The 24,153-nt window shown below is 52.4% G+C and overlaps 1 protein-coding gene across 1 annotated transcript in view; it reads left to right on the top strand.

The window, feature by feature from the left end:
* ERGIC1 (endoplasmic reticulum-golgi intermediate compartment 1) overlaps positions 1-24,153 on the top strand; it is a 116,403-nt gene that overhangs the window by 75,827 nt on the left and 16,423 nt on the right. The window contains exons 5-7 of the mRNA XM_069555797.1: positions 355-479; positions 14,501-14,605; positions 20,294-20,354. Coding sequence (XP_069411898.1) covers positions 355-479; positions 14,501-14,605; positions 20,294-20,354 — 291 coding nt within the window. The remainder of the gene's footprint in view (positions 1-354; positions 480-14,500; positions 14,606-20,293; positions 20,355-24,153) is intronic.

The raw sequence follows: 24,153 nt of genomic DNA on the forward strand, positions 1-24,153 counted from the left end.
TAGCCAAGGTTGCAAGCTGGGAAAAGGCCAGACCAGGATTAAGACACCTTCTAAGCCTGACCCTCCGCCGCCCCCACCCCGGCAGCCTCGAAGCTAGCAGAGTCCTCACCCTGCACCCTCCGCTGCTGCTGCCCCCGACTCTCTCGCTGGCAGTGGTCGTGGCGGGGGACAGGGACGCTGTGTGCTGCCTCTCTCTGGCTCCAGCCGTCCCTGTCTCCTCCTCTCTGTGACTCTCTGTGTCTCTAGACTGTGAGCTCTTGGATGGCTGGGGGCCCTGCCTGGCCATCCAGTGGATGCACGAGGGGTCCCTGTTTCTCTGGGTGTTTGTGACTCTTCCCTCCTTGCCCCCTGCAGTGGTCGGGCTCGACATCCAGGATGAGATGGGCAGGCATGAAGTGGGGCATATCGACAACTCAATGAAGATCCCGCTGAACAACGGGGTGGGCTGCCGCTTCGAGGGGCAGTTCAGCATCAACAAGGTAGGAGACCCTGCCTGGTCCCCTCTCGCCTGTTCCCCGTCCCCACCGTCCCCTTCCTCCCTGGAGACTGGATGGTGGAGCTGTGCATCCACTCGCCTTCCCTCCCCAGGCCCCTGGCAAGCTCAGAACCAGCGTCTAGGTACCTGGCAGTTCTTGCTGAGAATCTTGAGTGGGGATTTCAGGCTCCCTGAGGTTTGGAGCCCCAGCTGGCCGGTTGAGGAAGGAGCTACTCTTTTCCCCAACGCGGAAGGAGTGGGTGGTGAGAAGACGGTGGGATTGGCAGCCCTGAACCCGAGTGTGCCTCCTTGCCCTACCCTCTCTTGGCCAAGCAAAGGTCTCCAGGTCACTCGAGCCATCTTAACCTCAGTTTTTAAATCTCTGGGCTGAGGGTGTGATGATAATAATTACATGACCCTGTTCACTCCACAGTCTTAGTGATGATTAAATGAGCTGTTACACATTCATTCATTCAGAACGCGTCCATGGAGCACCTGCTGTGTTCCGGGGTGGGCTGTCGGCTCTGGGCAGTGCCTGGACTAGGTAGGCAGTGTTCCTGCACTGGTGGGGCTTCCGTTCTAGTGGAGGAGGGCAGACAGTGTGCAAACTAAAAAGCATTTCAGTGGGTGGTAAGTGCTGTGATGAGGGGTAAAGTAGGGGAGGAGTGAGAGTGGATTGGTTTGAAAATACCTGGTCAGCTCCAAAGGGCCATTCAGGTATTGATGTTGTTCCGTCGCTAAAACCAGGAACTTCGGATCCTAAGTTAAAGGTGTCAGCACGGTGCATTTGGGAAAGCCGGGGAAGCCCGGAGGCAGCGAGCACTCTCCTGGGCTTTTTATGTGTTGTTGCAGTGGAGCAACAACTGTGAGGTGGCAGCTTTCTACACATGAGGAAACAGACCCAGAAAGGTTAACTGCCGCAGCCAAGGTTGCGCAGCTGTCTCCGTGTCCCCCATCTCTCCTTCCCAGTCCCAGACAGACTGAGCCACTGGCTCTTTTCCCCTGTGCTGTGTCTTCGTAGTGGCACACGCTCTTCTCTGGTTGTGTAGGCTCTCTAGTTGCACGGGCCTGCAGAGGCTCCAGGGTGTGATGGCTCAGTAGTTACAGTGCACTGGCTTAGCTGCCCCGAAGCACGTGGGATCTTAGTTTCCCGACCAGGCATCAAACCCAAGTCCCCTGCATTGGAAAGTGGGTTCTTAACCATTGGACCACCAGGGAAGTTGTTGAGCCACTGGTTTCTGCCTGCCCTCCTGCAGCCTCTGCTCAGAGGCCCTTCTTCCTGCCATCTCAATTAGAGGTTGCAAACTCACTGGCCACACCCAGCCCCCAAACAAGTTACATTTGCCCTGTAACAGCGTTGGGATCCATCAGAGCCAATATCAAAGACTGGGCGTCCAGATCTCTGGCTTTTATTTTTTAATAAAGTTTTTATTATTAAAAAATTTCAAATACAGAAAAGGGGAAGGAAGACGATAACCCCCCCACACATTCCCACCATCCTGCTTTAAGAACTGTCAACATCTGGTCAGTCTTGTTTTCTCCATACCTCCTCCACTCTCCAACTCACTCACTCTAGATTATTTAATATAGACATTCATTATATCATTATGTCTGTAAATAATTCAGTATTTATATAAAAACTTCAGTGTGACCAAAACTAAGTATTCTTTTTAGCATAGTCCCAATGCCATCATTACACCTAAAAAATAATCTCTTATTATCATCAAACATCCACTTGGTGTCCAAATTCCTCCAATTGTCTAAAAAAATGTATTTTTCTGTGATATGTTCAAAACGATAATGACAAGGTTCACACATTGCCTTGTGTTTGGTTTGGTTAATGTTTCTTAGATCTTTCTAATCTATACTCTCTGTGTATATGTATATCTTTACAGTTATCTTTTTTCCAGCTTTATTGAGGTATAATTAACAAATTTAAATTGTATACATTTACAATTGTATATATTTAAAACAACATGATGTTTTCATTTAGTCCAGTTGTTTTTAAACATGGCTGCTCATTAGAAATGCTTCTGTAGCTTTGGAGAAGAATAGCAGTATCTGGGCATTTGTGTTTTTCAAAAAATTTCAAAGTAATCCTGTTATACATCTGGATTTTAAAAAGTAGACTCAGGTTTTCCTATTAAATGATAGTTTTAATGATATAGAACTCTATTATTTTCTGTTGACCAATCATGATACAAATGGTATCAAGTGAATGATAGTTACATAATCACCATAGTAAAAGGTGTTTATCGGTTTTCACAATCAATACGCAGACAAAAAACAAAAGATAGTTACGATTGCAAGCCATAATCGGAACGTGATTAACCTAACAATATACAATAATTACATACAATTGGGAGGTTAAACAGAGTGAAGTGGCAAGTGGCAGTGCATACATGAACATGTTCTCATGCACTCAGCCAGTCTATGATTTTGGTTGGTACACTAAATCCTTTTACAGTACGGTAATTATCGATACGTATGATTCTATTATCATTTTCTTAATTGTTTTGGGTTTGTTTTGTGTAGGTCTTTTTCTTCTTTTGTGTTTCTTGCCTAGAGAAGTTCCTTTAGTATTTGTTGTAAAGCTGTTTTTTTGGTGCTGAATTCTCTTAACTTTTGCTTGTCTGTAAAGTTTTTGATTTCTCATCAAATCTGAACAAGAGTCTTGTTGGGTGGCGTATTCGTGGCTGTAGGTTCTTCCCTTTCGTCACTTTAAATATGCCATGCCATTCCCTTCTGGCTTGCTGGGTTTCTGTTGAGAAATCAACTGCTGATGGGAGTCCCCTTGTGTGTTCTTTGTTGTTTTTCGCTTGTTTCTTTAATGTTTTGTCTTTGTCTCTGATTGTCATCATGTTTGATTACTGTGTGTCTCTGTGTGTTCACCCCTCGGTTTGTCCTGCCTGGAACTCTCTGCTTCCTGGGCTTGATTTGTGCCGGGGTCCAGCCCCGGTGGATCCAGGGAATTCAAAGCGGGGATGGTGTGGGCAAGGAGAACTTATTTATTAATATAGAAATATAAGATTAGATTGGGGAGAAATAGTGTAGTAGGAAAATTAAGTGGAGAAAGAAGGCTGAATAACTTGGCTTAAGGGGAGGGCCAATAAAGTTCCAGACAAGGAGCTTGCACCATCTACATTGGGCCACCGGCACCCACTTGAATATTGAAGCGTGCCCCGCCTTAGGCTCCCTTTCGCGCGGGTCTTAGAAGCCAGGACAAGTAAGTAGACATGGCGAGCCGCCCCACTCCAGATGGGAATTCAGCCTGAAATTAGAGTAGAGAGGAGACACGGGGGAAACCAGTCCAGCAACTGGCCCGGCCTCTATTGTCTAGAAAGGCCTTTTATACCTTTTTGATTGTACCTAGAGATCAATGGGTAATACAAAATTATGCAGTGTTAGCCGCCCAGACTCTTATCAAAACCAGGCTTTTCTCTCTGCATACCTAGTTGTATACACAAGTCTTAGGTAATTTATATCATCTTCCGGCCAAAAGGGCCAATTAACATTTTACAGCCTTTTTTCTGATAAGGGTTCGTCAACCAGAAGACTTATTTGTGTTGATCTTCCCAAAGTCTGGTGCCACTCTCAGAAAACACTAAATAAAGTTACATTCTTACATAGCAAAGACACAGCAATTTATAACAAGTAAAAGGAGTACAGTGATTTATAACAAAAGAAAAGTAATTAACTCAAAAGTCTAGTGTTGCTAACATCAAAACTACTATATATCTTTTTCCATATCCCGTTTACATTGATTAACATCCTCCCAGGTGCCTAAAAGATAAAGAATATGGAGGCCTGGCAGTAGTCATTGAGTCAACAGTGAAAACCCGTCACCGATATGATTTTTAACTCTTTAGAAAAGGCTCTGTATCTTTAAGATGCTTTAAGCTTTGTGCCTCTCGCGGTTGGGGGGCTGTAAGCAATTCACAAGCTGTAAGAGGTCTGGGGAACCTGTTAGGCAAGCTAGAGAGTTATCAGAGGGGGTTTAACTGAAACATCCCTTTCAAATGCAGAAGACTAAAGCCCTGATTTGACTTTTTCCAGAGAATATCAGAAGAGTGGAAAAGCAGGCAGATTTTTTGGTTTTGGGGGTACATGCTCAGGAAATTCCAGGGGGAACCCTTGAAGCCTAATCACGTCCTTGCATTTTGTCAGGCTTCCTTCCTCATGACCTTGTCATGGGCGGGATTCCTCACGCTGGCTCCCGGCATGTTTGCTCTTTGCTTTCCTGTCTTAGGGAAGTTTCCAGCTGTTATTTCTTCATATGTTTTCTCAGGTCCTTTGTGTTTCTTCTCCTTCCAGGACTCCTATAATGCAAAATTTGGTGCATTTAATGTTGTTCCAGAGGTCTCCTTGGCTGTCCTCTTTTTTTTTTTTTTTTCCATTCTTTTTTATATGTTCTGTTCTGTGGCAGTGATTTCCACCATTCCGTTCTGCAGGTCACTTATCCGTCTTGTGCCTTTATTGATTCCTTCCAGTATGTTGTTCATCTTTGTTTGTTTCTTCTTTAGTTCTTCTAGGTCTTTGGTAAACACTTCTTGCATCTTCTTAATCTTTGCCTCTATTCTTTTTTTCAAGATCCTGGATGATCTTCACTATCATTATTCTGAATTCTTTTTCTGGAAGGTTGCGTATCTTTCCTTCATTTGGCTGTTTTTCTGGTGTTTTATCATCCCTTCATTTGGTACAAAACCCTTTGCTTTTTCATCCTGGTTTTCTTTCTGTCATGTGGTTTTCTAGCCTCTGCGGGATTGTGGTGGTTCTTGCTTCTTCTGTCTGCCCTCTGGTAGATGAGGCTAAGAGGCTTGTATAAGCTTTTTTTTTTTTTTTTCTGTCTATATATTTTATTTTTTGACTCTTTTTTAATATAAATTTATTTATTTTAATTGGAGGTTTATTACTTTAAAATATTGTATTGGTTTTGCCATACATCAACATGAATACACAGTGGAGTATTACTCAGCCATTAAAAAGAATACATTTGAATCAGTTCTAATGAGGTGGGTGAAACTGGAGCCTATTATACAGAGTGAAGTAAGCCAGAAAGAAAAACTCTAATACAGTATACTAATGCATATATATGGAATTTAGAAAGATGGTAACGATAACCTTGTATAAGCTTTTTGATGGGAGGAACTGGTGATGAGAAAAACTGGGTCTTGCTCTGGTGGGCAGGGCGATGCTCAGTAAAACTTTAATTCCGTTGTCTGCTGACGGGTGGGTTGCTCTCGCTTCCTGGTGGTTGGCCTGAGGCACAGGCTCTATGGTTGGGTTAATGGCGACCCCGAAGAGGATCTCGGCCAAGCGACCCCTTCCAGGACTGCTGCTGCCTGTGCCCTTGTCCCCTCGGCGGGCCATTGCCAAGGCATGTCTCCACAGGAGACCCTCCAAAATTAGGGGGTAGGTCTGGTTCAGTCTCCTGTGAGGTCACTGCTCCTTTACCCTGGGTCTTGGCGCACAGAAGATTTTGTTTGCTCTCTAAGACTGGAGTCTCTGTTTTCCCCCAGTCCTGTGGAAATTCTGTAATCAAAACCCACTAGCCTTCAGAGTCAAACTCCCTGGGGATCCCCAGTCCCTTTGCAGATTCCCAGATTGGGAAGTCTGACATGAGGCTCAGAACCTTCACAACAGTGCAAGCACTTCTTTGGTATTATTGTTCTCCAGATTCTGAGTCGCCTACCCATTTGATTTTACTGTGATTTCACCCCTCCTCCCATCTTGTTATGACTGCTTCTTTGTCTCTGGACACGGGGTACATATTTTGGGTGGGTTCTAGCACCCTGTTGTCGATGGTTGTTCAGATTTCTGGCTTTTAAAAGTTGCACTGAGCCTGAGTCTCATTGGAAACAACAGCCTGGAGCTAAAGCCCCCCTTGGTGTGCCCCCCTTGGCGTGCCCCCCTTAGCATGCCCCCCCTAGTGTGCCCCCTTGGCGTACCCCCTTGGCGTGCCCCCCTTAGCATGCTCCCCTTGGTGTGCCCCCCTTAGCATGCCCCCCTTCATGTGTCCCCTAGTGTGCCCCCCTTGGTGTGCCTTCCTTAGTGTGCCCCCCTTCGTGTGTCCCCTAGTGTGCCCCCCTTGGCGTGCCCCCCTTAGCATGCCCCCCTAGTGTGCCCCCTTGGCGTGCCCCCCTTGGCGTGCCCCCCTTGGTGTGCCCCCCTTAGCATGCTCCCCTTGGCGTGCCCCCCTTAGCATGCCCCCCCTAGTGTGCCCCCCTTGGCGTGCCCCCTTGGCATGCCCCCCTTCATGTGTCCCCTAGTGTGCCCCCCTTGGCGTGCCCCCCTTAGCATGCCCCCCTTGGCGTGCCCCCCTTGGCGTGCCCCCCTTAGCATGCCCCCCTTGGCGTGCCCCCTTGGCGTGCCCCCCTTAGCATGCCCCCCTAGTGTGCCCCCTTGGCGTGCCCCCCTTAGCATGCCCCCCTAGTGTGCCCCCTTGGCGTGCCCCCTTGGCATGCCCCCCTTAGCATGCCCCCCTAGTGTGCCCCCTTGGCGTGCCCCCTTGGCGTGCCCCCCTTAGCATGCCCCCCGAGTGTGCCCCCTTGGCGTGCCCCCTTGGCGTGCCCCCCTTAGCATGCCCCCCTAGTGTGCCCCCTTGGCGTGCCCCCTTGGCGTGCCCTCCTTCTTGCAGTCCCGGCTGGATGACTGGGAGGCTCACCTCAGATGCTGGGGATGATTGGACCTGTCTTTCTCTCCATGTGGTCTCTCCATGTGGATTTCTTCCATCACAGCTCAGGTTTCCTTAAATACTAAAGCAGAGACTATCACTTCTGCAACATTTTGTGGGTTAATGGGAGTTAGCTGCCAGCCCAGGTTCTGCAGTGGAAATACGGAGGGACTGAGAGAAATACTCAAGGGTGTGGGTGCTGGGAGGTGTGGCTCAGGAGTCCCTTCATTGATCAGCTACCACACAGGGTCTTGGCTGTGCCCTGTGACTTGGATTTATGGTGTGTGTGATGGGGCCCATTTGAAGGTTTTAAGTAGGAAAGCAGTGCAGTTGATTTATGCTTTAGAATTGCACTATCCAGTACAGTAGCCTACAGCTCCATTTAACTTATTTTTAATTGAGTAAAATTCAGTCCCCTAGTCTCACGTGCCACATTGCAAACTACACGTGGCTAGTGGCTACCAAATTAGTGCAGATATGAAACATTTCCATCATCAGGGAATGTTCTCCTGGACAGCGGATCTTTAGAAAGAGTACTTGGGCATCTACACGGAGGTAGACTGGAGGGGGCCAAGAGCAGAGGTCACAGGCGATGCTTGTGGCAGTGGTATTGGAGAGCAGGGTCCAGACCAGGGAGGTGGCGTCAACAAGACTTACTCATCAATTGGTTGTGGGTGGCAAGGGCAAGAGTGGAATCAAAGAAACCTCCTGGGCTTTTTTCTCGACAGCCGGGTGATCCCGTTTTCTTTATATGGAAGCATGGAAAAGCATGGACTCTGTGGGAGTGGGGACTGGGACTCAGTCTGTCAATTCTGGACATATGTCCTTTAGGATTCTCACTGGAGATGTTAAATTGGAAGTTGAGGGGGTGCTTCTGGAGCTCGTTAGAGAGCCCTGGGCTGGAGATATAAATGTGGGAGTCATCTGTAAACAGGTGATGGCTGTCGTAGGTCTGTGTCAGCGCCCCTCAAAGTGGGGTCCCCACGTTCCAACAGCATGGATGGACCCAGATGGTTGGTCAGAAAGAGAAAGACAGACCCTGTATGATCTCACTTATATGCAGAGTCTAAAATATGACCCAAACTTACCTACAAAACAGAAGCAGACTCACAGACATAACACAGACTTGTGCTTGCCGAGGGGGAGGGGTGGACTGGGAGTTTAGGGTTAGCAGTGAAAACTGTTACAGATAGAATGGATAAACAGCAAGGCCCTACTGGATAGCACAGAACTATATCCAATATCCTGTGATTAAAGCATAATGGAAGAGGATATGAAAAAGAATGTGTATATGGATAACTGAGTCACTTTGCGATGCAGCAGAAATTAATACAACATTGTTAATCAACTGTATGTCAATAAATAAATAAAGTGGGCCCCCCAGCAAGAGCAGTAGCCTCACCCGGAACCTGTCAGGGATGCAGATTCTCAGGCCCCACATCAGACCTACGGAATCTGTGTTGTAACAAGCCCTCCAGGGAGTCCTGATGCCACTCATGTTTGAGAATTGTTGGTCTAAGCTAGATTACCTAGGGAGAGGTGTGGAGTGTTCTAAACCTGGGCTCCACAGATGCCCCAGGAATGCAGATCAAATTCAAGGAGTCTGTGAACCTGGATGGGAGGAAAAAATGACACGTTTGGTTTCATAAGTGCTAAGCTCCGATTCGGCGCTCTCTCCTGTGCTGAACGTAGGCAGTAAGCCACAGTAGCATTAGCAGCACCTGTGACCTTGTCACCAATAGAAATTACAATGTATATATCGCTTTAAAATTGCCACAGATCATTTTGAGATGCTGTTGACACTCATCACAGTTTTGAAATTACAGTCATTAGTTGGCCTGCGACCGGGTCTTGTTATTTGCTGCATTAATAAAGAGGCATGTGCAAATGTTTGATCTATTTTGTTACTGTTTAAAATATTATTTCTCTACTCTGTGATTCTGTATGTTTTATGCATTTGAAACACTTGAAGCAATTAAAATGAAGGTGTTGGCAGACTGACAAAGGGTCCATGGTACCAAAAATATAAGAACCTAAATCTTGATAAGGACGCAGTCTGAGGGCCGACTTCTGGTGCCCACCAGCGTTTAGAAGTGGGCAGGAAAGGCAGAAGGAGCAGCCAGATAGGTAGGAGGAGACCAGGGCTGAGTGGGCCCTGGAGTCTGGAACGGAACATAATCAAAGAGGAAGGCTGGTGCTCCAAGGACGGGGTGGACCGCTGACCCACGTGCTGCAGGGAAAGCCCCCCGCGTGACAGAGAACAGGTCCACTGCACAGCAGAGTTCTCGGGATGCTGGCCGCAGTGGGGGATGGGCCTCGGAGATGAGGGAAGGCCAGTGCGCGCACAGCCAGGGAGGTGGGTGCGTGAGTGGTGGGCCAGGCTCTTGCTCCGCCTCCAGTGCCCTCTCTCTGCCCCCCTCTCTGCCCGCAGAGCTGCTGCTCCCTCACAGGTCTTGACACGGGTCCCTCGGGGCACCCTCCCTCCCCTTCCTCCACCCTCATGGTCCGTATGTTGCTCCAGTCCTCTTCACATTCTAACTTCTTTGGACCATTGCTTCCCCTTCCCCCTGCTCATTTGTTCATGCATCCTGCTCTCGAGAGTGCCTGCTGTGTGCCTGGCCCCACGTTCGGCACTGGGGTGCGGTGCCGAGAGAAGCGACCGAGGCCCCTGCTCTTGGTGGCACTTACGGTCTGTTACGGGGTGACAGGTAAACCCTCAAGCCAGTGTGTAATTTCATGAAGCGGCTGGGGAGAGAGTAAGTGAGTGTTATGGTGGAGGAGACCCACTGAGACGGAGAAGGCCTATCTGTGGGGTGGAAAGATGGTTGAAGATGAACGGACCATACACATGCACCTCCCTCTTGTGGAGGTCTTCCTGGCGAGGGGTGTGATCACGTGGGTTAAGCAGATATGGACACCCCAGATGGTGAGCAGGAGGCGCCCGGGAGAGACAGGAGGACCACCTGGGAAACAGCCCAGGGCCACACTCTACCCAGTGTGGCAGCCATGCCAAGGCTACAGGCGGCTCCCCTCAGCAGGCTCTGATGGGTGTCCTGCTGGCTCTGGCTGAATGAGAACTTGCTCTCTGGGGTCAGACAGACCTGTGGTTGAGAATCCTAGCAAGGACATTCACTGGTTAAAAGCCTAAGCAATTTTAGCCTCTCGGAGCCTCAGTTTCCTCGTCTGTAAGATGGGGATAGTGATACTGCCCTCACAGCTTGTGAGACGTGAACAAATTAAAGTCTGTGAAGTGCATGTCGCAGTGGGGACGGGACAAGTCTTGCTGCCCTTCCCCAGCTGGCCTTATCTCCTGTCAGTGGGGCATCTGTGATCTCATCAGCTGGTACCTGCCAGCACTCCAGTGCAAGTGTGCTCACGAGGAGTGCAGGGACGACGTCCAAGAAGCGGGTTTTCTCTGGTCAAGGAGGGCTGGGATTCTAGAACAGGGTCACACCAGCCCTCACCTCTTGGCGGCCGCTTATTGGGTTCTCACCTGGCCCTTCCCCACTGTTAGCTTATTCAGTCCTTGCAACAGTGTGTAGGAAACAGGCGCAGGGTATTACGTGACCTGCTGAAGGGCCAGGAGCCAGGATCTTTTGCCAGGCCACCTGGCAGCAGGCTCCCTGCTCTGTCCCCGCACCCCTGCTCACTGTGGCTTCAGGCCAGCATCTCGGTCACAGCTCAGGCCAGCCTCCTGTGCAGGGTTAAGGGCTTGTGCCTCCCTGGAGCGCCCCGTCGAGGGGTGCTTTGATAGGAAAGGCAGCTGTGAAGACGGTGAGGTCTGCAGCCCCCCCCCGCCATCTCCCAGCAGCAGGCTCACACGTGCCCCATGGCCCCCTTATCCACTCATCAGGAGGTCAGCCAGATCCCAGTGTGCGCCTGTTTCAAGCAGCCCCCAGCCGCGCGGACTCCTTGCTTAATCACCCAGCCCCCCAGGAGGAGGACAGGATGGGCCAACCCAGCTCCATCTATATGTTTTTGAACGCCCGTCAGAGACACTGACGTCGGTTCCTAAGTCACAGCTCTAAAAGCGTCGTCTCTGCTTTCTTCAGCCCAGCGTGTGCTGGCATGAGTCAGCCACCTGTGATGGATTCCGTGCCGAGGGGGAGTGGGTCACTGAGTCACAGCCCCGCGGGACAGCGGCGGGTGGCAGATGTGCGGAGCCAGCCTCCTTGACTCACTTGACTCTGGCCGCATGAGGCCCAGGCTGCAAGCACAGTTCCGAACCCTGCTCATGGCCTTGTCTGCAGGGGGCCCCATGTCACTGCCTAGAAAAACTCAGAAGGACGCACACCGGATGCTGTCAGCTTCTTACTTCTGGGGGCAGCAGGCAATGGGACTTTAGTTCTAATTTTATCACGTGACATTGTTCATAGTGAAAAATATATTTCCTGGTGGCTCAGACAGTCAAGAATCCACCTGCAATGCAGGAGACCCAGGTTAGATCCCTGGGTTGGGGAGCTCCCCTGGGGAAGGAAATGCCTGCCCACTCCAGTATTCTTGCCTGGAGAATTCCATGAACAGAGGAGCATAGCAGGCTACCGTGGATAGAGTCGCAGAGAGTCGGACACGACTGAGCAACTTTCACATCTAGATATTATTTATTTAACTAGCAATGAAGGTTAAATTACTTTCAGAATGCAGTAGGATTTCCACCCTGCACATATACACTTTTTCCCTCTTCCAGAAGGGTTGTTTTCTCTCGGCTCGAATGTGTTCGTGCCATGAAGCCAGCCCGGTAACACCTGCCATCAGTTGTGTATTCCTCATCTCATTTAACCCTCCCACAACCCTTTGTGGTCATTATTCCCATTTTCCTGATGGGGAAACCAAGGCACAGGGTAGTGGGTACTGAGCTTGCCCAGGGGCCTCCAGCTAGGAAGTGAGGCCAGACCAGAACCTGTGTGTGGCCCTTGGCTGCTGCCCTACCGTCGGGCCCCTGAAATGGGCAGCGCTGTCCCGCCAGGGAGATCTTGCCAAGTTGTTGTTCCTGTTCCCCCCCAGCCAGGCCCAGCAGGTTGCCCCCTCCTCCGAGCAGCCCAGGGCACACTTGACTGCAACTCACTGAGGCCAGGCCATGCTCTGTTGACCTGGTACCTCTCCCGTCAGTCCAGAGCTCAAGTCCCAGTGAAGACGAATATTGCTGCAGGAAGCCCACAGCTTTATGCTGGAGACAGGTGTGCTTATCAAATAAGTGGACTTTGATGGACTGGTGGGCTGGTGGACGCTAAGCCACAGGCCATATTCCTTCCTCCAGTGCAGCTTTTTCAGGTTTTGTTGAGCTGGAATGAAATAAAGCCTGAGTTTTCAGGGTGGCGTGCAGGGCCTTTGCCAAGCAGCGCCCCCCATGGCTCTTTGTCTCCTGCCGCAGCTGCTGCCTCAGGTCTCTGAGGGTTCATTCATACCCAGCTCTTCTTGTTCCTCACACGTGCCTCCGACCCGGCAGCTTCTGACCTCCATACCTGTTCACGCCGGCCCCTCTGCCCAGATGCCCTTCCCCCTTGTTCCTGACTCAGCTTCAGAGCTTAGCACTGGGTCTTCTTTTCCCTGAGAACACCCCCAGATGAGCTGGGGGCCCTCCACCATCGCTCCCACAGTCTTTGCTTCCCTCTGGACCAGTGTGGTCAGGCAGCCATATTTTCTGTCCCGAGTCTGTGTCACAGCAGGCCAAGGGCTCATCCAGGGCCAGGCTCTCATCTGGGTCATCTCCCTGAGCCTGGCACCTCCCGAAGGACTGGCACCTCCTGAAGGGCTGCCTCCAGATGGCATCAGCCCAGGGCTGCTGAGGTCAGTCGCCCCAGTTTTGACATGTGACAATAGCAAGTTTCTTCACTGCTCTGAGCCTCGGTTTCCTTTCCTGTAAAACAGAAGTTGTTGTTCAGTCCCTCAGCCATGTCCGACTCTTTGCAACTCCAGGGACTGCAGCATGCCAGGCTTCCCTGTCCTTCACCATCTCCCGGAGTTTGCTCAAACTCGTGTCCATTGAGTCGGCGATACCATCCAACCACTTCATCCTGTCTCCCCCTTCTCCTGCCCTCAGGGTCTCCCTGCATCAGGATTTTTTCCAATGAGTTGGTTCATTACATCAGGTGGCCAAAGTATTGGAGCTTCAGCTTCAGCATCAGTCCTTCCAGTGAATATTCAGGAGTTACCGGGTGCCAAAGCCAAAAGTGCTATTTTAAGGATTAACGTCATTTATTCATTTTCATTCATTCAGTACATATTTATTAAGCACCTGTCTGGGTCAGGTCTGGGGAATACAGCATCAAGTCAGGCACAAACCCCACCAGTGGAGGGTTTCTGTTCTCGTGGGGGGGACACAGAGGAGGACAAGTTGAGGGCAAGGTGGCACGTGATGCTGAGTGTTTCAGCACTTCAGGGCCTTGGGGGATGGGTGGGGGGGGTCCCGGAGCAGAGGCCAGAGGGCAAGCCATGTGAAGAGGGTTCCAGAAGGGGGCACAGCACAAAGGCCCAAGATGGTACCATACTGGCACTGTTCCGGGGCAGCAGGGAGGCCGGCGTGACCAGAGGGAGGAAGCGGAGCAGGACGCGAGGATGTGGCTTCACCTCGAGAACAGATGCCTTGGAGGGTCCTGAGCAGAGGCGTGCCGGGACCAAACCCAGGTTCAAAAGGTCCCCATTGGCCACTGTTGGGGAAGGGCCTGGGAGAGTGAAGGGTGGCAGCTGAGAACCCAGCAGGGACGCTGCCGCCGCATCCAATCCAGGAAGGCGGTGGAGGTTGGAGGGGTCAGATGCTGGGCATCTCGGGGGTGGAGCTGGCAGCATTTCCTGATGGGTGGGACGTCTGTGTGAGAGGAAGACAGGGCCAGGACGACAGCGAGGGCAGTGGTCTGAGCAGCGGTGGGGAGGGAGGCCCCAGGAGGCTCAGTACCGCTCACAGGCCGCGCTCTGCAGGGCCTCAGCACCAGAGGGGAAAGGGGGGCCCTGCGGTCTCGACTTCACGGGCCCCAGTCTGTGGTGATGCGGTAGCTGGGCTAGTGATGGTATTTGGGGTGTGAGGATGCTTCCTGAGTCTGTGCGCCTACCCCCCATGTGGGGAACAGCCAGGGATTGATGATGGGCGGCTTCCTCTCTGAGCCTCGGGCCTTCACCAGGCGCCCAGCTGGGCCCTTCACATGCCTCCTCCACCCACAGCCTGACAGCCCCCTCCAGTGGGTACTGTTAACACCCCCTTTCCACAGACAAGGAGTCTGAGGCTGAGAGAGAGCTGTGTCCCACAGCTGGGAAATGGCCAACCTGGGGTGCAAATCCAGATCCAGCCCAGGTGAGGCCCTGCACCCCGCCCGCTGGCGCTGCCAACCCAGCCCCTGAGCTCTCCATCTCTCCCCCAGGTCCCGGGCAACTTCCACGTGTCCACACACAGCGCCACAGCCCAGCCGCAGAACCCGGACATGACCCATGTCATCCACAAGCTCTCCTTTGGGGACACGCTGCAGGTGAGTGGGCCACAGCTGGTGTGGGTGCAGGTGGGCATCAGCGCCTCTTCCGTCCTGCTCGGGCACCGAGAGAGGCCCTCCAGAGGGGTCACGCCCTTCAGGCCTCTGCTCCACCAAACGCACCCCCGCCTTCCTTCCGAGCGTGGCTGCCCTGTCCCCAACACTGCTCTCAGAGCCTCAGCTTGAGACTGGGGCCTGGGGAGGGGACCGACTTTCACGAGCAAGTCCTCAGTGCTGGCACTCTCTCTGTGCCAGGCTGGCCTCGGGAGGGAGGAGGGGGCACCGCATCTGACAGTGGGAGCTGGGCCCAGAGGAGCCACTTGTCCGGAGACCCCCAGCGGGTATCGGCCTGGAGTCCGGGGCCCTGTCCGCCGTGGTGTTGGTGCCCACGTCCGTTCAGGAGGCATGAAGGAAGTGTCCTGAGAGTCCTTGTGATTTTGATGGAAAAGGCCACATCCGGCCGGCCCGGCCCAACAGTTTCCTCCCCGGGACGGCAGACGCTGACCACCTGATCTCTGCTGGCCACGAGAAGGGAGCTATGCTGCCGGCTCTCAGCCCCCGGCACCGCAGGGCACCGCAGTGCTGATGGGGAGGGCTGCTCTGCCCTGCGGGACACGGGGGCGTCGAGGCTCAGAAGCGGACGTAACTGCTCCAGCCGCGGTGCTGATCTAGCTACCCCAGCTCCCGTCCCCAAGTCTGGCTTGATGAGAATCCCGTTTTGTGGGTCAGGTTGCTGCATTGATGCCTTCCAGGCACGGTGATGTGTGCACGGGGCCCAGGTTGGCACTTGAGCACATGCACGCACACCATTACTGCCCATGTGTACACACGTCTGCTCACATGAACAAACATACGCATCAGACACACACTGAAAGGTGGGCCCCGACACACATGTGCTCCTGCGTGCACCCTGAGCGCACACACTGAGCACACAGCACACACTCACGGCTTACACAACACACACACTGGGGCGTACAAGCGTTCTTATAGGCAGCCCCCAAACCAGAGCAGTCATCCCTGGACACACACATATACTCACCATTCAGAGATACACACACACATACACACACCACCCAGAGATACACACACATATACACACACCACCCAGAGATACACACACACTTACACACACCACCCAGAGATACACACACACCACCCAGAGATACACACACACACCACCCAAAGATACACACACACCACCCAGAGATACACACACACATACACACCACCCAGAGATACACACACACATACACACACCACCCAGAGATACACACACACCACCCAGAGATACACACACACATACACACCACCCAGAGATACACACACACATACACACACCACCCAGAGATACACACACACCACCCAGAGATACACACACACATACACACACCACCCAGAGATACACACACCACCCAGAGATACACACACACCACCCAGAGATACACACACACATACACACACCACCCAGAGATACACACACCACCCAGAGATACACACACACCACCCAGAGATACACACACACATACACACACCACCCAGAGATACACACACCACCCAGAGATACACACACACCACCCAGAGATACACACACACATACACACACCACCCAGAGGTACACACACCACCCAGAGATACACACACACCACCCAGAGATACACACACACATACACACACCACCCAGAGATACACACACACACCACCCAGAGATACACACGCATACACACACCACCCTGAGATACACACACCACCCAGAGATTCGCACACACATACACACCACCCAGAGATGCACACATACATACATACCACCCAGAGATACACACACACACCACCCAGAGATACACACACACACACACACACACCACCCAGAGATTCACACACACATACACACCACCCAGAGATACACACACACACAGCACCCAGAGACACGCACACACATACACACCACCCGGAGATACACACACACATACACACCACCCAGAGATACACACACACACACCACCCAGAGATACACACACACACCACCCAGAGATACACACACACACACATACACGACCCAGAGATTCACACACACATACACACTACCCAGAGATACACACACACACACACCACCCAGAGATTCACACACACACACACACCACCTAGAGATACACACACACATACACACCACCCAGAGATACACACACACACACAGCACCCAGAGACACGCACACCCACACACCCAGACCGGAGCGTCTTACACACAGATCCACATGCACACGCGTGCCCCCACTGCCTGCCTCACACGTTCGTGCCACACAGGCTGAGGCTTACTGAATCCTGTGTGTGCTGAGCACCTTCCTTCACAAGCATCATCCTCTTTTACCCTCTCAGCAGCCCCAGAGATACTAGATGTTGTCCCAGAGAGGGCACAGCCTGGTGCAGAGCCCAGCTGTGAAGCCAGCTCTGCCCAGGGGCCACACCACCGGCCGCCTCCCGTGCGCCCTGTCTCACTTCTTCTCCCTCCACGTTGCTCCCGCTTCTTTCCTGACATTTTTGCCCCTCCATGTATCAAGCGCCACCTTCCCAGGCTCTTTGGAAGCCCCAGAGGTTTTCCTCTTGGAGGTGAGGCTTTGGAACCGCGGGCAAGGTCTCTCTGGGCCAGACTCGCTGTCCACACACTCTGGGAAGCACAGCCTGTCCTAGGACTGTGGACCCGGCCTGAAGGCGAATCACACAGGCTTCACACCCACAGCCTCCCATCTTTCTGTTCAAGGGACTGCTCTGCGCTGCCTTCCCCACCTGCCTTTCAGGGTTTGGATCCTGGCTTCACCACTTACAAGTTGTGTGACCATGGACAAATTATTTATTCTTGCTAAGCCTCAGTGATCTCATCTGTAAAATAGGAACAGTAATGGTACCTTCCTCATAGAATTGTAATGAAGATAAATTCATGCAGGTGAAGCTCTTGAACCGCTGCCTGGCTCAGAGTGAAATGAGCTGTGGCCTCACTCTGTACCAGGCCCTGCAGGGTGAGATGCCGTTGGTGTGCAGGGACTCCCATGGCCGTGGGGGAGACAGACGTGGCATGCTCACTGTCCAGCAGAACAGGAGCTGACCAACTGCAGGCAGGTGGAGGGCCTGGGGCCCTTCATCTGTGGGCGCTGGGCAGCATCCCAGCTGCCTGTGTGACCCACCAGGTCAGCAGATCCTTCGCACGGCAGGGGATGTGGGCACTGTGAGCCTTGGTGTACACACGGGGATACCGAGGCCAGGGTCATGGCCCAGGGTCACGCAGCTCCCTGGAGGTGCCGCCAGAGTCCAAACCCCATCTTGGCAACTGACCACACTCCCTCGTGGGCGTTGTTGGCCCCTCAGCCTGCACTGCACCCTGTGCTTTCTCACTGGGGACCAGTGTTCAGATGAAGCCTGGTTGAACCATCACAAAAACCCCTCAAGGATGCCGAGTGGCATTTATTTTTCCTGAGGAGGAAACAGGGTCAGAGGGGTTCAGTAACCTGCCCAGGGGCACACAGCTTGAAAACTAGGTATGTCTGACCCCAGGCCTTCCTTGACTATGCCTCGAGAATTATGGATTCATCAGACCCCCTCAAAATGTCCGCTCTGCTCCAGGCTTTGCCTGAGGCCCTGGGGTAACAGCAGTGGATTCTTGCCCTCAAGTGAAGAAGAGCCTAAGTGTAAATAAATGCCATTACAAGAGATAAGAGGGGCATAAGATTCTGGGCAGTGACATGGAGATAAAGGCAGGGTACTCCCCAGCTTGGAAAGTCAGGGCGGGCTTCCCTGAGGAGGTGACATCCGAGATGACATCTAAGCCAAGCACTGAAGGGTGAGAAGGATTTGGCCAAGCTCAGGACAGGAAAGTCTCATGGGCAGGGGGCATCTTGCATGTCACCCCTCTCCTAGAGCACCCTATGGCACATCCAATCAGTCGTTTTCATATAAAAGACCCTCAAGATCAGTTTCAGAAAAAAAAAAAAAAAAAAGTGGGCCAGCAAGTGTCCATGACATCAGAACGGTGTTCTGTGCCTGAGATGCCGGAGGCTCATCAGCGTCAGCGCAGAGGGCTCAAAAGTGTCACCTGGAGCGGGGAGCAGGGAGCTGGGTTTTAGGTAGAGTGAGAGACCCACATTAGATTTAGGAAGGTGGGGTCTGACGTGGGCAGGTGGCTGTCATAGGAAGAGCACCCACCTGCCTTGTGGAAGGTGAGGCGAGGCTTCAGGTGGGGAGATGAGGAAAGGGCTGCAGCCAAGCCCAGGGGACAGGAGGAGAGAGGGGAGGGACGTGGAGGGGCAGGGGCGATCTTGCATTGCCGTCTGCTGCTGCACGACACAAGGGCGGTAATCGCCTTCTACTTGCTTCTTATGGTGGAAATAGGATTTTTTTAACATGTAAAATACTTAGCTGAGGATTTATCTACCCATTCATCATCCATCATCCATTCAACAAATATTTATTGAGCCCCTACTATGTGCTGGGTGTTCCACACATTGGTGAGGATGAGCCTGGTCCCTGCCTGTATGGAGTGTTGAATAGTCTAGAGAGGAGGACAGAAAATAATCAAATAATCATACAAATGAATGTCAGATACAAACGTGACACGCGACGGTGTGAGGGAACATTCTAGCACTCTGGCCTCCACAGCCGCTGTCCTGGGGTTAGAACCGATGTCGTTAGTTGGTCTCCAGGCACAAGGGACATGCTTTCCCTTGGCCTTGTTGAGAGTGTGCAGCTCTGTCCAGTGCTTGATAGATATCAGTGGCCTGAGGCTGGGATCAGGGGGCGGGTCCCCCACTGTCCCTGAGTGGCCCTTCCATAGGAGCCTGTCCCCTCTGCCCTCTATGACCTCTTCCCTCCCCACCCCTCATCTCATTCCTCTCTAGGGCAAGTAAGCTCTGGTTCTCAGTCTCCAGGCTTACGTGTTTGCGTGCTCTGCCTGCCTGGTTAACTTCCCACTTTCCTACAAATCCTGCTGTGACTTCCCTCCAGGAGGCCTACCCCACCCACCCCTGTTAAGAATGCCCATGAGGACAGATTCCATGTACTGGGCAGGCTTTGTCCTGCTTTCAGTTTTCCTGGAGGCTGACCTGGTTTCCCATTGGCCTCAGAGGAGAGTAGGAGGTGCCCTTCAGCCCCTGGCTGGGGGGACACAGCCAGGCCAGCCGCCAAGAGGAGGCATGTCTTCACAACTCCTGTGTGTTTCCCACCGCAGACAGGGTGGGAGCCCACAGCCCTGGGCCCTCTCTCAGAGGGAGGTGGGGTCTCAGGAGGAGTGTGCTGGGACCCACCTCTGCCCTTGCCTGAGTTTCCCGTCTGCCTCCATGCTTGAGCCTTGGCTTGACCCTGAGCTGGACTCAGCCACTTCTCAGCTGCAGGACACTGGACAGAGTTCAGCGCTTCTCCAACCCTTGGTTTGCTCCTATAATGAGCCCGTGGTCCATCCTTAAAGGCATTAAATGAGACGACCCTCAGGACCCAGGACTGAGTGTCTCGCAGCAAGGGCTCAGAAGCAAGCTGATGCCTCCTCTGTGCCTCGTGCCCCAGGACTTTCCGAGACAGACCGTGCTGGGTGCCCGTTTTACACGCGGGCAAGGTCTCTAGACCAGCTGGCATCTGGCCGCTCCCCCTCCCCAGGCCCGAGCCTAGAGGTGGCGGCATCTTGGGGTCAGTCCTCACTGTGCTTCTCCGCAGGTCCACAACGTCCACGGCGCTTTCAACGCTCTCGGGGGAGCAGACAGACTCACCTCCAACCGTATGTACCGCGCCCCCGCCCCGGGAACAGCTTTCTGCCCGAGCTCCCCAGGGCAGCGGGGAAAGAAGCGGGATGGAGGGAACGTTGGCCAAGCCCTTGGTGTGAGCCTCGTGGCTCACACTTCATTCCCCCGGTTGGCCTATGAGGACGCGGAATTACCCCATCTTACTGAGAAGGGAGGAGAGTGACTTGGCGGGGCTGATGGGGGAGGGCAGGGGAGGACTTGGCAGCCGAGACATACCATCCGCGCTCTGTGAGCACCTGGCTGCCTTGTTATTGTTGCCATTTCATAATATATTGTTGTCACATAATTGTTGTTGGTTGAGATAATCGCCCGAGATCCCCCAGGGAGTGCTGACACAGCCAGAGTTCGTCCTGGCTCCAGGCGGCACCGTGAGAACGCGGCTTTGGGGCCCTTAGCCTGGCCTCCTGGGCAGCCGCCCACCCCACTCCTCCTCCCGCTCTGGCCCCTCCCGGAGCCCCCTCCCTCCCAGGCTCCCTGGCACCTTGGCGCAGATTAAAGAGTGTGCCACGTCTTTGCACACCAACAGACGAGCACACACACACCCCCCTACACATGTGTGTGCACACCCATGGGGCCTTGCCCAGAACGGGCCTGGGAGGCCTGTCTGCTTATGTGGGTCTACCCACTGGGTCCTGCGAGACACGTTACCGGGACTGTTCTCATCTCCTCCCCTGAGCACAGCTTTTCACCCGTATGTCTTTAATCATTTCTTGAGGTACATTTACAGGCAGACCTCAGAGATACTGTAAGTTTGGTTCCCAGTTAAACCAGTGAACTGAAGATTGCTATAGAGCAGGCCACATGAATTTTTTGGTTTACCAGTGCATAGAAAAGTTACATTAAAAAAAAAAAGGAAAGTTACATTTACCATACACTGCAGTCTGTTAAGCGTGCAGTAGCATTGTGTCTTCAAAAATAATGTAAATACCTTAGTTTAAAAATATTGCCAACAAGTGTATCACCTGATAACACAGGGTTGCCACAAACCTTCAGATTTGTTTAAAAAAAAAAAGCACTATTTTTGAAGCACAATAAAGCAGAGCAATAAAATGAGGTGTGCCTGTACCCGCTGCCAAACCAAGCATGGAACTGGGATAATCCAAGCAAAAGAGAACTTCCCTCCATGACCCGCCCAACAAATCAAGCTTCTCATTTCTCCGTGACACTGGGCCTTCCCGTCCATGGGCAGAAGTCATTTTTCCCAGCATGGATCACGGTTGACTTTCTGGTGTTTGCACCTGGCATTGTACTGTGACCGCAGTTCGTGTAGTTTTCCCACTGGTCAGGGACACGGCTGGCCATCTAGCAGCTCCACGGTGGTCTATCTTGGACTGTCTTTTCATGGAAAACGTCTATTGTTTCTACCACAGTAATGCCCCTGATATTTACGGGATTTGCTTTACGGGCTTTGCACTGCTTCCCGACTGGGTCCATGCCCACTCGTGCCACCTCCAGCAGCGTGTCAGTATATACCTGTACTGGTATTTCTGGGTTTCGTGCAGATGTCTGGTTATAATGGAGAGGGATGATTCTTCATATGGTGGGGTCGTCATTGTGGTTCTGCATGGAGGCAGCCCCCAAAGGGCCTGTCTGACCCCACTTGCAGTTAGCCTGGACCCCTCAGCCACCCAATTTTGGAGGAAGATCAGGCTAGGAAAGGTATGCGAGCCCATGGAGGGTGTGGGCAGGAAGCCGCTCCTCCTCCTGGGCTCCTGATGAAAGCAGGGGCGGGACCCCCGGGGTCCATCAGGCTCTCGTTTCCTCATTTCCCAAGCCCGGTCCCTAGCCACCCACCAGGTGTTACTCTGCTCCCACGTCGCTGTGGGGGCTCCTTGTTATCGTTCAGGTCTCAGCTCAAATGCCACCACCTCAGAGAGAGCCTCTCTGACCACCTGTGTACAGGAGCCACCACGCCTGGCAGCACACGGCTCTCTGTCCCGAGCGCAGACCACTGTGTGGAAGACGCTGGAGAGGGACTCTGTTGATGATCCAGCTGTGATGATGATGGCATTGTGGTGGCTTTCTTTGAAAGTGTCTCTGTCTTTTAGAGTGACATCATGAAAGTATATGTGGAGGAACTGGTGTGAGGTCTAGGGTTTGCTTCCAAATAAAATGGGGGGAGAGGAGCAGTGGGATAGAGATGACACAGAACTGGACATGTGCTGTTCATGGCTGAAGCTGGGAGTGGGCGGGTTCCTGGAGGTTCCCCCTGTGCCTCCCTGTGATTTATGGCTGGGTTTTTACAAAGATGTTTAGGGGGAGGGAGGGGGCCAACAGGGCATGGGGTGTGCCTGGATCAGGTTGGAGCTGGCAGTCCCGAGGAGGGGTCCTCTGACCAGGAGCCCATGCGGGTGGGATCAGGTGCAGGGTCTCCAGTGGACATTTGGCAAATTACACCAAAGACCTTAAAACTGGTCACTGCCATTGGTCATCAGTTCTACTCATAGGAGAGTAAGCTAAGGAAACTAGAGCATGCAAGGCTTTAGGAAAATAGTGGTCGTTAGATCATTGTTTATAAGAGTGAAAATGAGCCACAACGTTGGTGCCTGGCCCCAGGGGCCTGGTCGAGCACATCGTACGTGGTCTTCCCTGGGAGATGCGTGCAGCCGTGACGGTGATGCGTCAGAACCTACTGGTGTTCGGGCAGCAAGAGGTCCTTGAGCTCCTTCTACGTGGCAGGCGTTGCTCGAGGGGATATGGCGATGGATAAAACAAGGCGGTAGACCTTATGCTGTGTCCTAGGCTTGTCACAATGGCAGCGGTCTTCAGTTCTCAGAAGAAGGTTCTGTATGATCCGATTTTGTATTTATGTTTAGGGAAACGTAAATATATGTATAAACAGAAGTCTGGCAGTTTGTACGTGAGAGTACGAATGTATGATTTTCTGGGCAGGGTGGCTTTGTCGGTGATTTTTTTTTTTTTTCTTTACGATCATCTGTGTTTTGTACAGGCTGAACAGAACTATTACAGCTATGATTTTCATAGGGCATTTTTATTCTCATCCCTTCAGATGTTTTTCAGGGGCGATGGGGATTTGGAGCATGGTGTTTCAGATGTCGTGCGGGGGCTCCTGGTTTAAAATGCAAAGCCTGAGCCCCACCCCAGCCTCAGTGCACAGAACCTTCAGGGGTGAGGCCCAGGTGTCTGCCTATTAAATTCTGGGTGGCCCTAGTGCTCTGGACAGTCTCAGTGCCAGTGGGGTTGAGCAGAGGGATGTTGGGGTCTTCATGGGCTTAGCCTGAGACCACAGAGCTTTTCCCAGAGTTTTAGAGGAGTCAGGTCTCCAGACAGTTCAAGAAGCACTGCCGTTTCCTTACTAAGATGTCATATTGGCAGGGAGGGGCTGTGAGCACCATCCCCATTCTCTACCCATTTGCAGAAGATAAGCCGGAGGGCTCCGGACTGACTGAGCCAGGAGACCAGGATTAGAGCCCACAAACCTAAATCTCTGTATTTGTTTCACCTGCATGGGCCCTGACCCGAGATTCTAGAAGGCAGCAGTAGAGGGGTCTCTGAGCTTCTCCTCACATCCCAGAAGGCCCAAGGGAATGTCATTTTTCCCGGATGGTATTTAGCGGCTCCGGGCCAGCATTCTCTCAGCCTGGTGTTTGATTCCGGTTACCTCATGCTTGTCAGAAGCTGATTCATCTCTTCTCCCATTCATGGGTCTGACCAGTCAGCTTTCCATCCATTCATTCGTTCAGTAGGCATTTGCCAGTGTCCAGTTCGTCCCAGGCCCTGCGCAGGGTTCTAGGGACACCAAGATGAGGAAGG

This window comes from Ovis canadensis, chromosome 16, assembly GCF_042477335.2.
Source record: "Ovis canadensis isolate MfBH-ARS-UI-01 breed Bighorn chromosome 16, ARS-UI_OviCan_v2, whole genome shotgun sequence".
NCBI lineage: Eukaryota > Metazoa > Chordata > Mammalia > Artiodactyla > Bovidae > Ovis > Ovis canadensis.